This window comes from Mesoplodon densirostris, chromosome 11, assembly GCF_025265405.1.
Source record: "Mesoplodon densirostris isolate mMesDen1 chromosome 11, mMesDen1 primary haplotype, whole genome shotgun sequence".
NCBI classification, from domain to species: domain Eukaryota; kingdom Metazoa; phylum Chordata; class Mammalia; order Artiodactyla; family Ziphiidae; genus Mesoplodon; species Mesoplodon densirostris.
The window spans coordinates 70648691-70662273 of record NC_082671.1 but is presented as its reverse complement, the minus strand read 5'-3'; the positions used below and the strand labels follow the sequence as shown (position 1 = coordinate 70662273).

General features: G+C 57.3%; 1 protein-coding gene across 3 annotated transcripts in view; it reads left to right on the top strand.

Moving 5' to 3' along the window:
• Positions 1-13583, top strand: part of TRIOBP (TRIO and F-actin binding protein) — a 58732-nt gene that overhangs the window by 27445 nt on the left and 17704 nt on the right. For 2 of the 3 annotated variants that reach the window (XM_060113967.1, XM_060113968.1), the window contains exons 1-2: positions 7548-7733; positions 12706-12762. In XM_060113967.1, coding sequence (XP_059969950.1) covers positions 7548-7733; positions 12706-12762 — 243 coding nt within the window. Of the gene's footprint in view, positions 1-1040; positions 1119-3269; positions 3408-7547; positions 7734-12705; positions 12763-13583 lie in introns of those variants that run through there. The other variant, XM_060113970.1, reaches the window with a different exon arrangement.

Below are 13583 nucleotides of genomic sequence, written 5' to 3'. Positions count from 1 at the left end.
TGATGGATAGATGATATATGTTGGACAAGTGAGAAACAGATGTTGGATGGATGACAGATGGGTGGATGGATGAATGGATAGACGGGTGATGAATGGAACAGATGATGGGTGCTGGATAGATAGATGTTGCATGGATGGGTAAATGTTGTGGAATATGGATGATGGATGGTGAATGAATGTTGGAAGGATGGGTAGACAGATGAGTGAATGTTGGATGGATTGAGGAAGGATACGATACGTGGATATAGTTTGTTGTTGTTTTTTTTTGCGGTACACGGGCCTCTCACTGCTGCGGCCTCTCCCGTTGCGGAGCACAGGCTCTGGACGCGCAGGCTCAGCGGCCATGGCTCACGGGCCCAGCCGCTCCGCGGCATGTGGGATCTTCCCGGACCGGGGCACAAACCCGTGTCCCCTGCATCGGCAGGCGGACTCTCAACCACTGCGCCACCAGGGAAGCCCTATAGTTTTTTTTTTTTAATTAATAATTTATCTTTGGCTGCGTTGGGTCTTCGTTGCTGTGCGTGGGCTTTCTCTAGTTGTGGTGAGTGGGGGCTACTCTTCATGGCGGTGTGCAGGCTTCTCGTTGCGGTGGCTTCTCTTGTTGCGGAGCATGGGCTGTAGGCGCGCGGGCTCAGCAGTTGTGGCTCACAGGCTTAGTTGCTCCACGGCATGTGGGATCTTCCCGGACCATGTCCCCTGCATTGGCAGGCGGATTCTTAACCACCGCACCACCAGGGAAGTCCCGTGGATACAGGATGGATGAATAGATGATGAATAAATTGAGGATGGATGTATTGGGATAATGGATGTTGGCTAGATGAGAGGATGGATGAGTGGGTGATGGATTCTGGATGGTTGGATGGATACATGGGTCTATTGATGTTGGATTCTAGATGGATGTTAGATGGATGGATGATGAATGGATGGTTGGATGGATACATGGGTCTATTGATGTTGGATTCTAGATGGATGAATGGATGCATAAGAAGTTGGAACCTGGGGAATAATCTGACCTAAGCTGTGTTCTTTCATATCTCCAGTTCCAATCAAAGGAGCCTGAGGAGTCAGAAGGAAGCAGAGGCCAAGACTCACTGACTGACCAGAAGCAGGCAGACTCGGTAGTTGGGTCATGGGTGTGGGCACAGAGGGAGGGGAAGGGAAGGGAAATCAGGCTGGAGGTGGGCTGAGGTCCTCAGATCAGCTCTGGGGCCATCCAGACCAAGGCTGGCTCTGCCATGGGGACATCGAGAAGAGGGGCTCTAGATGAGCTGGCAGCAGGGCCACCTCATCTGGGTGGGTGGACTGTCCTAGGGTCAGAAGCCTAGGGCTCTGCTTTCAACTTGCTAGGATGCCCTGAAAGGTCGCTGCCCTTCCCTGGGCAAATGGCAGTTTGGCCCTGATGGTCTCTGAAGGCAAGGTCCTCCTGATTCTGGAGGGCTGGCCAGGCTGGGAGAAAGGGTAGAGCTTCCAGGAGCTGGAGCCAGAGAAGCATTGAAGAGGGCCAAGGAGGTATAGAAGTCAGCTGGGCCTGGAGGAACTCCAGGGTCCTGGGGCGGGAGAGATGTGTGCAAGGGGTGGGACCCGCGGAGGCCGCTCTGAGGCCTGGCTGCAGCTGGAGCACGTGCTCTGCCCCGCCCCTCCCCACAGACCTGCCAAACAGACTGTTCTCATCACCCGCAGCCTCCAGAGAGGTGAGGTCAGAGCTGAGGGCCTGGGGCAGCGGGAGGCGAGGAGAACACCAGGCTGTTTGAGGCTGTGCTTTTCTAATCCTGCTGTTGTTCTGCTGTTCCCCATGCCGCTTCCTGAGAAGCCGGGTGTGACGGGGGTGTGTGGGGGGGTGTCTGTCTGGCAGTCTGGAGCCCCCAAATCTGGCCCTGCCGCTAGTCAGAGGTGGGGGGATTCTGCCCAACCCCTGACTGTGCAGATGAGGAAAGGAGGGGTAGGCAGTCATCTCAGATCACATAGCAGGTCGGTGGTTGGGCTCAAATTAGGACCCAGGGCTCAGGATCCCCTACCCAGCACTCTCTCTGCTACCCCCAACGCCGCTTCCTGGCTCTGCCCTGATTGCCTGCATGGCCTCGCATAGTAGAAGCAGCATTCTAACTGCTTGGTGGGCCAGTCTTCCCATCTGTGAAATGGGAGGGGACGGGGACTGGTCACTAGAAGCACTTCCAGCTCTCACAGGGACTCCGGCAACTTTGCTCTTCCTCTTTCTGGGTTATTTCTTCATACTTCGTGGGGCCAGAGTTTTGTGAACAAAGAGGAAATATCAGCACAGGGGTCCCCCTCTAGTCTCCATGAAATTGGCCTGCCCCAGCAACCCAGAAAACCTCTCAATCCACCCCCAGGAAGCCTGGACTGGGCAGAATTGATAACTGCCTCATTCATTCATTCACATACCCTTCGTGAGCACCTTCTGTATGCCTGGGTGTGGGCCAGAGGCGAAATGAAGCGCCAGCATGGAGCCCACAGTCTAGTGGTCAGGGCTGTGATGGCGATGTGGTGCAGGGTGGAGACAGTCCTTCCCCACAAAGCCCCCTGGATCTGTGCTTTGATGCTTCATGTCCCACATCCAGAGAATCTCTGGATTCTGAAGAGTTGGGACACCTGGGCTCTGCCCTGCCTCTGCCAGTAACTTGCTCTGTGACTTTGGGCAAATGCCTCTGCTTCACTGGGGCCTCAGTTTCCCCAACAAGGATGACTCCAAAGAGGGTGCACTGGGGACTCGGCCGGGTGTGTGGCTGTAGAAGTCTGTGACTCATTCCTTTCACAAAGGTGAGGAGAGTAGGCAGATGGGGGACTCAGGATTAGGGGGCCCTTGAGTGACCCCTTGGCTCCAGAGGGTTGTTGCCTTGGGGAAGAGGAGCCCAGAGTTTCTCCATCTTTCGATATTTCAAGAGGAGCTGGAAATATGTAGCTATGTGTTGAACCACTTGATTATTTAACACTGGAACCTAATGCAAAATAATCTGAAAACATGTGGGCTGAATACACATCTGTGGTCTGCACTCCCCGCCCGCCGGCCACCTGGGGTCTGACCTGAGGGTGAAGTGCACATCCCCAAGGGCGCTGAGCCCCAGGAGCCCTGTCAACCAACACCACGCGGTGTGAACACGTGGCAGTCCACCTCAGCAGTTCTGGGAGAGGAGAAAGATGGCAACCTGGGCCTTTGAGGTGGGCATGGCAGCATGGGCAGGGGAGGCTGTCGTCAGGGACTCCTCCATCCCACCAAAGGGACGTGGGGGCCAACACTGGACCCTGTTTGACAGGCAGACAAGAGGCCAGCGGAGGGCAAGGCTGGGAGCCCACTCAAGGGCCGACTGGTGACCTCATGGCGGATGCCCGGGGACCGTCCCACGCTGTTCAATCCGTTCCTGCTGTCTCTGGGGGTCCTCAGGTGGCAAAGGGTAGGCTGGCTCCAGTGGGGTGGGGGTGGGGTGAGGGTGGGGAGAGTGGGGGAGGGGAGGGAGGAGGCTGGTGTCAGTCAAAGAAAAGCCAGTAGGGGCTCAGAGGGAGAGATGTGGAGGCCCCACGTGAGGAAGGAGAGCTGGAAGCAGAGCCCAGAGCTTCCGTGGTCTCTGCAGCGAGGGGGACGTCCCACCTGCAGGACCAGGCTGAGGCTGTTTTCAGCTTTCAGGGTGAGGGGTGATGGAATAATCCACCCAGCTGAAAGCTCCCAATCAGCAAATAGGCCAAGGGGAGCCAGGCTGGGGGCGAGGGGGAGAGGGAGGGAGGGCCTGCGAGGGGCTCTGGGATTGCAAAGTGTGTCTCAGACCTGGGTCTGAGCCAGTTGCACAAACATCTGGCATTACGTAACCCATTCCCTGCCCAGAGAGGGCTGTAAACACTCAGGCCTCTGGTTCGTGGTTTTCTCAAGGGCGGGGAGGGGAGGCAGCTGTGACTTGTGCTCTCCTGCCCCCTTCGCGGTGGGAGGGAGGAGGCCTGGCCACCTCCAGGAGCCACAGCCTGGCTCATGGGGTCTCTTCTCTCAGTGACAGGCTGACTCTCATACGCTCATCGGCGTGGGGTCTAGCTCTAGGCTGAGAGCCTGTATACCCATTCTACAGATGAAGAGACCGGGACTCAGAGAGGTGAGGTAGACTTGCCCGAGGTCGCACAGCTATGGTTTAGAGCAGCGTTCGCCAACCTTTTTGGCACCAGGGATCGGTTTCGTGGAAGACAATTTTTCCATGGACAGGCGGTGGGGGGGAATGGTTCAGGCGGTCACGCAAGCAATGGGGAGCGGCAGATGAAGCTTCGCTCGTTCGCCCGCTACTCACCTCCTGCTGTGCAGCCCGGTTCCTAACAGGCCAAGGACCGGTACCAGTCCACAGCCTGGGGGCTGGGGACTCCTGGTTTAGAGGAACTGGCCTCTTGCTGATTTTCCTCATTCCTAGATGAGAGAATGGCAGCAGCCAAACTCACCAAGCCTCAGTTGCCACATCTGTCTAATGGGGGAAAAATCTATGGAGATGATCAGGGCTGCAGGGAAGGCTCAGGGAAATCGGGATGCACAGAGGTGTGATGGGGTGGGGTATGGGGTGGGGGGGGCGTCCAAACACTAGTTTCTCCATCCACTTCTTAATTTCCTCGCTGCTGCTCTTTGGGGGTCAAGGCACAAGGGTAACCAGGCAAACGTGGTTATCTGGGCAGAGTGGTATCTTCAAGCCATGGGCGGGAATTACCTTATCAGCCTAACTAAGGGTCACTAACACACAGCAGTTCCGGCAGGAGGGGGCAGGTTAAGTTTTTGGCTGGAGAGAAGGGGGCGAGAAATGGGGAAATGGACTCTGGGATGATGATGATGGTGATGATAGCCAGCATTTATTGTGCACCTACTATGCGCTCAGCTCTGTGTTCAGTGCGTGGCACATCTGATTGCATTGAATCCTCACCACTAGGCATACTAGGTATGGTTCATATTGTCCATTTCATAGATGAGGGAATGAAACTCACTTGTTTCAGGTCACACAATGGGGGAGAGCTAAGATTTGAACCCTGCTCTGGCTGACTTCAGAGCCCACCCCCCCCACCTCTGTGCATCCGTATCTCCCTGAGTCCTCCTTGCATCCCTGAGAGTCTCTGCAGATTTCCTCCATTGGACAGATGTGGCAACTAAGGCTCAATGAATTTTCAGCTATTCTCTCACCTGGGAATGAGGAAAATCAGGAGCTGAGAGATGGAACTGCTAGTGGAGCCGCCCAGACAGTTACTTAAAGCAGCTTCACACATCTCTTGGGCTGGACAGTGAAATTAGTCCAAGGTCAAGAGCTAGGAAGCCTGGGCTTGAGTTCTGTCTCTGCCCCTAACTTGTGTGCCTTTGGGCCATTGTCTCCCTTCTCTGAGCCTCACATTGTTATCTTCAATAGAGTAACGCTTTGAGGCTGGATGACCCCAAGGTTTGGTGGCTCTGTTTAATAAGTCACTCCTGGGTCCCTGAAGCTGTGCCATCTCTGTCTTACCAGGGCAAGTTGCAATAAGGCAGTCATTCCTTCATTTGTGCATTCATTCACTCGACCAATGTTTACTAAGGACCTAATGTGGGCTGAGGCCCTAGGCTTACCATGATATAGACAAAAACCACTCTGTTCCTGCCCCCAAGGAGCTCACAGTTTGTGAGGACACTGACATATAACTGATTAGAACACTGTGTGGTCATCCCTTGAGTCGGGGAGTGTCAGATGCAGGGAGCTCTGGGCAGGGAGTACACACAGGCAGCCCGGGGAAAGGAGATTCTAAGTCTGTGCTGGGGGCACTCTGGCTTCCTTTGGACTGAGACTTGAAGGGTAAGGAGGAATTTTCCAGGCAAACAAACATGTGGAGGGAGGGAAGGGAGAGAGTGAGTGTATGTGTGTTGGGGCATAAGAGGACAGCAAGGGAAGTGTTCCAGGCATGGCACAGAACAACATGTGCAGTTAGGGAGGTACAGAGGACCTGGCTTATTCTGGGACTTCCCAGCATTGTGTAGCCCTAGCACGTGAAATGTGTGTGTCTAATGACAGGGGACAGCAGGCAGGGGCCAGATGATAATGGACATGGCTGCAGGCACAAGGATGTGTCTATCGACAGTGGAGAAGTGTTGAAGAACTCTGAGCAGGGGAGTGTTCTCATCACCATGCTGAGGGTACTAGAAGGGAGTCCCAGAGGCCAGGAAACCAGCAAGGAGGCTGGTACTGCCAGGTGTCCACGCCACTGCGGTAGGGCATTGGTGGTAGCTGAGGTGTTCTGTTTGTCCACGCAATCTCCCAAGGACCACATGCCTGAGTGAGGTACAGGGTAGGGTGGGAACACTCAGCACAGGGATGCCAGAAGGCCAGTGTCTAGGAGGACTTACCCTTGGTCTCATTCCTCAGGGTGGAGGAGAGAATTCCAATGGGAAATGCTGGGAAAACTTCAGCTCCCTGGGCCTCTGTTTATCTGTGAAATGGGGATAGTGATTATAATCATGACAGCAGTAATGTTTGAACCCCAAACTGAGATGGCAGAATCATTGAAGTGGTAATTATTCCAAGCTCCCCTGCGCCCCTACCTAAGGAGAGCTAACTAGGGATAAAGGGGTTGTTCTAGGTGCTTTACTTAAATTAACACTTAATCCTTACAGTAGCCTGTGAGATAACAGCATTATCCCATTTTACAGAGGGTGAAGTTGAGGCACAGAGAGGTTAAGGACCTTGCTTAAGGTAATACAGGGTTTAAATCACAATGCCCCATAAGCCACCTCATGCATTTAGCAACAAATTCCACCACAGTACCTCCTCAGCTGCGGGCTTAGAGGAGCTTCTGCAGGGCAAAAGTACTCTTACAAACCACCAAGTGTTCTGGGAAAGTGAGAAACGGGTATAGCCCACACCCAAGAACCCAAAATGAGGTTCTTAAGGCGAGAAAGACCCCGGGTGAGGAGGGCACGTTTAGGGAAGGCCCTACCAATTCCAGAACTCACTTCCTAGAAATCCCTTCTCTTCTTACTGTGTGACCCTGGGCAAGTTGGCTCACTTCTCTGAGCCTCCGTTTTCTCATTAGTAAAATGGGGACAAGGACATCACCTGTCGGGTTTGTGGTAAGGATGAAAGTCCATTACATGGGTAACGAGCGGGGCTTGGCGTGTGGGACCCGCTGAATTGGTAGTAATGGGTGCTTTGCCCATGTCGCCATCAAACCGAGGCGCCGAGGCCTAATGGACCCATCGCTCCGTCCGGCGGCTGGCGTGGGTCGGGGAGCCGTTGCTGGACGACGAGGGTGCCACACCCGGCTGCTCCCACTCCGCACTCCCTAGCCGTGGCCCGACGGAGTCACCTGCACGATAGGCCCTTCCTTCCTCCCAGCTTGCCCGCCGTCAGAGCTCGGCCCGCCCTCACGTCCCTCCGCCCCCATCCGCCCGCCCCGACTGCCCCAGCTCACCCGTCCCGTCGCGGCAGGCCCCGCCCCCGGGCCCCTGCCGCACTCCTATTGGCCCATCCGCGGCCCCCGCCACTGTTGGTCCCGGCTTCCCCGCCGCCCATTGGCCCGCCCGGGTCCTCCCAGGAAGTTTGAAAAAAAAAAAAAGTTTTATGGGCGGATGGAAGGGGCCGGGGCAGCGCCGGGGAAGGGAAGGGCCGGACGAGCGGCTGCGGGCGGCCGAGAGGGGCGGCGGCGGCGGTGGCGGCGGGGGGATTCCCGCGCCGCTGAGCCCGGCCCGAGAGCCCTTTCCACCTTCCTGCCTCCTGCTCTCGCCGCCCCGGGGTGCCGCCATGACGGTGAGTGCCTCCCCGGGGGGCAGCCCCTCTGCGCCCCAGGTCCGGATGAGAGCAACGGCCAGAGCCAGAGCCGAGCCGCTCCCCTCCTGGGCAGCCCCTTCCTCACTTCTCGGAGGCGAGAGGAGGTCTCGGCCGGAAGACAGGGCGACCGCGGCGCCACGGGTCGGCCGTCCTGCCTCACCTTCCCCCGGCCTCCGCCTCACCTTTCTGGGCCAGAAGCCCGGGCAACCCCCGAGAAGATGGGAACTCTCGTTCCCAGGCACCACCCCCTCACTTTTGCGGGACCAATCACGGACAGATTCCGGGTGGCCTTTTTCCTTCTCCCTTCCAGCTCCCCCCTTAGTGAAAACCTGATCTGATTCCCCTAAACTGCCAGATCCGTAGGGTCTGTCAGGGTTCTGGGCCACGGGAGGAGCGGAGATGGGCCTGGCCTGGATCTGGGTCTCGCCGGGGCCTGGAGAGAGGCGCTCCCTGGTTCGGATGGGTCGCGCTGATGTGGGCCTGGGAAGGCTGTACGCCTGTGTGGGCGCTGGCCGGAGGTTGGGTGGGTGAGAAGGGACCGCCTCGTCCCATCCTGACCAGAGCCCGTCCTGGGACTTCTGAAGCAGCAGAATACCATGTTCTCCCGGGCTTGCCACTTCGCAGTGGCGCTGGGACCTTGGGTGGGGCAGGCCCGCTATTGGGGGTGGGGAACACGATGGCAGGGATTTGTCTTTCCCTTGGGGATGAGCCCTACCCAAGCTCTCTCAATACATGTGCCTTATTTATCATATTGCACCTCATAGCTGAGTTCACCATTACCCCCATTTTACAGTCGGATAAACTGAGGCTTGGGGAGGGGCGTTGGTGAGTTGCCAGAGGTTACCCTGAGTGTAAGGGAAGGAGTAGCCCTTTTCCACGTCACTCTGGCCCCTTGACTGTGGTGTTCTGGAAGAGAGGGGCAGGACTGCTTTTGGTTTCTGGCAAGTGCCTTAGGGAGGCTCTGACAGCCTGATGAGGACGGTGGGGAGAGTTGAGCAGGGTGGTGTATGCAGGGGCCCTGCCCCTGTGAGTGTGATGACCTGCTCACTGCCTGGACTTCCTCAGGCTCTGCACATCCTGCCACCTCTCTGCTGGCCCTTCCTGTTGTCAGCAGCCTCCCTTCCCTGTCAGGGAGGAGTAGAGAGGGATGTGGGGGGAGGAGCTGAGTCAGTGTCTTGGCCGCCCCCCCCACCCCGGCAGGCCAGTAGGGGGTGGTTTCATTGCTGACTGGGTGCCTGCCAGGCCCTGAACTGGGTGCTTTCACATTACCACATTGGAACCCTGAAGGTTGATGGTAACTTCCCATCTAACAGATGAGGACACTGAGGTGTAGAGAGGTGAAGTTACAGGCCCCAGGTGACCCAGCTAGGCCCTGGCCGAGCCAGAATTTGTAACCAGCTCTGTCCCAGTCTTCTCTCAGGATGAGATAAGAAATGTACACAGTTGCCTTTCCTGGGGAAGCACACACTGAACAAGGGTAAGGCTGCTAGAAGCAGCATGTGGAGGAAGACAGCACATCCCTGCTGATGGGAGGGGGCTTCCCGAGGGAGATGTCCTCCTGTGACTGTAGGACTTTGTCAGGTGGAGATGGACTGGGGGAGGAGGGAGAGTGTGGACAAAGGCTGGTGGCCATATTTGGGGAATTAAATGGTGAAAACAGAGAAAAGGAACTTGGGAAAGAGGGCCTCAAAGGCCAGGAAGAGCAGCTTGGGCTTTGGTCAGGGGCACTGGGGAGCCATGAAAGGTTTTGGTGCAGAGGGGAGGCTCACAATCACCTTTGACAGTTTACCAGATTCGTCCTGACTGCTTTCAGACCTGAGCCTGCTCCAGGCCGGTGTCCTTCCTGTTTCTTCTTCATACCCTTTTCCTCTCTCCTGGCCCCATCTCCCCGACCTCAGGAATCTGAAGGAGCAAGTGGCAAAGGTGCTGTGACTGGGTAAATGCTTAGAGGCTTTAGGAAGCCAGGCCTGGAGTCAGGATCTGCTCCACCTCCTTTTACGCTAGCTGGGTGCAGCCTTGCCCCTGGAGCTTCATTCCCCAGCTGCTACCTGGCATCAAATTATATACCTGTTCACTTGTTTATTGTCTGTTTTTGTCCTGAGTTTTCGCCAGGGCAGGGGCCACATCTCTTGTTCACAGCTGATTTCCTGGCGTAGAACAGGGGCCTAGTTCCAAAAGAAAAAAAAAAGAAGAAGAAAGAAAGAAATTTTTACGAATGTTCCCTGAGTCCTCGGGTCTTGGGGCATGAACAGTACATGTCCCTGACTGAGTTGCTTCTAGTCTAGCCTGTGAGGGATAAGTAAATGGCTTCAAGACAATCACAGATGCAGCAGAGGCCGTGGGAGGTCATCTGGTGTGGTGTGTGGTGTGTACTGGGAAAGGGGCCTCTGCCGTGGCAATTAAGCCGAGTCTTAAGGCGTGAGAAGGGGTTTGCCTGGTCGAAGGAGGAGGAGGAGGCGGCCTGGTATTTCAAGCAGAGGACACAGGCATGTGTGGGGGGCCCTACTAGTCCTGATGTGTTGGGCATCAGAGAGGATGTGTGATGACATAAACATGGGGCCCCCTAAGAAGTGGGGAGTCCAGGTTGAGGCTTTTGTGCCATCCTAAGGCAACTGGACCTTGTTCTGAAGCCGTCTGGAGCCATCCCTGGAGGTTTTAAGCGGCTTGTGACATTCGGCCTTTTGGATCGGGTCCCCTGCCGGAGTGTCCTTACAGGAGGCTGTGTCGATGGTCCAGGCCAGCGGGAGGCAGTGCTGACCTGTGGCCAAAGGAACAAGGGCCCACTGTGAGGACCTGTCAGTGCTCCGGAAAGGAAAAAGGAGAAAGGGAGCTTCCTGCAGGAGGAGGAATGGTGTCTGGGCCTGAGGAACCACGCGTGAAGGTGCAGGGGAGGAGATTTATGTTATCAGAACTTTTGACCCCTGGGGGGGGTTCCAGGGTAACTTCAGGACCTCTCCTGCCAGCAGGTTTAAAAACTCCTCTCCCCAGGGTCACTGCACCATCTCGTGCTTGATGCGGCACATGTGCAGCATGTGTGTGGTGTGTGTGTATTGGCGTCTCCCATGTGTGGCCCATTCAGTTCTCTCACGGAACCGGGGGAGGGCAGGGCCCCGCTATCATTAGCCACATCAGGCAGCCGGGCTCAGGGAGGGCATGTGACGTAGGAAGGTCACCGTGACCCCACTTCCCAGGCAGTCCTCGGGGCCCCAACCTGTCATTCCTGCCCTTCCTCAGCCTCTGGAAGCCCACGGCTGACCTCCCAGCCCTGGCTCAGCTCAGTCCGATTGGCTGGGTTAACTGCTTGTCCTTTCCGGGGGCTCTCTTCGGGTCAGCACAGTGATGCCAGCTCCATGGTCCATCCCAGAAAGCCTGGCTTCTCATTCTCAGCGCCAGGAGGTGGAGGTGCGGACTGCCTCAGAAGCACAGGAATTTAGATCAGGGAGGTAGAGGAGGGTGGATATTTGTTCAGCACGTTTCCCCTGGGGCCACAGCATGCCAGGCCCTGGGGCCACGGTGGGGGGGATCTCCATCTGCATGTGGACCCAGGCGACTTGGTGGCCCTGAGCGTGGCTACCGGTCTTCAGTCTTAACTTGGAACCACCCTGAGCAGCTTCCGGCCCACGTGGGGAACAGGGCGGGGAAGGAGAGAGAGCAGACAGGGCATACGCAGCCTGGGGTTTCCCAGGTCTGGGCAGAGCCTGTGTCCCTTCCCTCAGACAGGTCTCCGGGCAGGGGCTGCGATGCAGGAGTTGGGCTGCCGGCCTGCCGAGATCCAGGGGCCCTGGTCCCAAGGCCATGGCTGGAGACGGCTCAGGATGTCCAGGCTGCTGGCCTAGGACCCTCTCAGGTCTCTTCCTCCACCTGAGGAGGAGGAGAATGGGGCTCCCTGACAGGAAGGTGGGTCAGGGGAGGTGGCCAGGTCAGGTGGCTCCGGTTTCCAGGTTTCCAGCTGCCGCCGACACCGCCATCGCCACCCACCCCACTGAGCCATGCCACCCGCTCCCTCCATGCAACCGGACACCTTGGCCTGGTGAGGCTGTGATGCAGGTGCTGATAGGTGGGCTCAGAGCCATGGCAACAGGTGGCCGCCTCCTCCCTGCCTGCCAGCCTGGCCGCCAGTGGGCACGAGCTGAACCTCTGCAGGAGGACCGGGACTTAGACGAGAGAGTGGTCTCCCCAGCAGGCAGGGAGGGTCTGTGGATAGGCCTGGCCAGAGAAAATGCCTGGATGAGCAGTTTCGTCATCTAGGGTTAGGTGGGGGACCTAGCTCACAGACCCCCGTGGAACATGCTACAGCTGGGAGCCCCCAGACCCCGGGGCCGTGCCCCCCTGAGCAGCACCCGGCAGGTAGGGCTTACTGGGACTGAGGTGCCATCTCCCCGGCCCTTCCAGAGATCTAGGGGGGACCAGGAGGTCTCTGACCTCAGCCTGGGCCTGGCTCCATCTTTCAGGCTCTCCAGATGAGGGAAAGGCAGGGCTGGTTGGACCACGGGAGGGTTAGTGGGTTGGAAATGGGTAGGAGCGTTAAGGCATCGTCCTGCTGGGCCACTTGGGCCTCATCAGCGAGAAGAACTGGACGGTTTGCTCAGCCCTGCTGATCTGGCCTGTCCTCTGAGCTCTCTAAGGGTCCCTTTTTACAGTCAGAGATCTCCTGCCCCCGTCCCACTCTCAGGTGAGGAAGCCGGCTGGTGGGAAGGGAGCTCAGAGGTCTGTGGTGGGTGGCCAGTCACCCAGCCCACCTCTCAGAGATTGCCGGATGTTCGGGAAAGGGACCAAGGCTGCCTCAGTGGCTGGGGAGCCTGCCTGGATTTAGGGGGCTACCTGGGGCCTCAGCCCTCCCTCCAGGCTTCCCAGGACCTCACTCGGGGGCAGGATGGGCAGCCCCCCTTCCTCCCCAGGCCCCTTTGGTTCTTGCTGGGCCTGACTCATCTGCCCCCTCCTCTCCCCATAGCCCGATCTGCTCAACTTCAAGAAGGGATGGATGTCAATCTTGGATGAGCCTGGAGAGGTAGGAGGGCTGAGGCGGGGGTGGGGTGGGGGATGGGAGGTGGGGTTGCTGCAGGGCCCAGGTGGCTGAGCTGCTTCCCTGGCCTGTCCGGCTTTCTAGAGACCCTGGCTTCTGGGTGGAGAGGGTACAGGGTGGGGGCTGGAGTGGGAGCCCTGAGGGTAGGATGTTTCTTGTCCTGTTGGAAAGAAAGCCTTGGACTGTGGGGTAGGAGGGCAGAGGCTGCTAGTCATCTCAGCCTCTTGGAGCAGTCTGCAGTCTGTAAAGGTCACCAGGGATGGCAGCCTCCTGGTGCTTCACGCCCTGCACCCCATCCCCTCCTCTCACCAAGAGCCCCTCAGCCCTCCCACCTCTTGACGACCCTGGCTGCGTATCCAAGGGTCTGGGATGGAAGGGTTCACGGAGATCATCCAGCCTGAGACACGTACAGATTCCCAAAGACTCAGCTTTACAGCAGCTCCCCCCAACCCTGGGGGTGGGGCTCAGACCACATTTCTTGAAGTCTCACCAACCTGGGGCCCCATCGGGTGAGTCACAGCTTCCGCTGGCCTCGGTGGCCTCATCTGTGTAATGGACATACTGGATAATAATAGTTCTTTCCAGGGTGGATAACAGAGTCACAGAGGTTAAGCAGGTAAAGGGTCCCACACAACCCCCAGTGCCTGCTTGGGCCTCAGCTAATAACCCTTCCTTTTCTCTAACGTGTGCATCTTTACAACCAGAAGGGACAGTAGCCTTTCACCAGCTCTACCCTTCTGGCTGCCAAGCTGAAGCTGCAGCTGGCCTCCTGCCCACCCAGCCTGGGAAGGGACATCTCCTCGCCC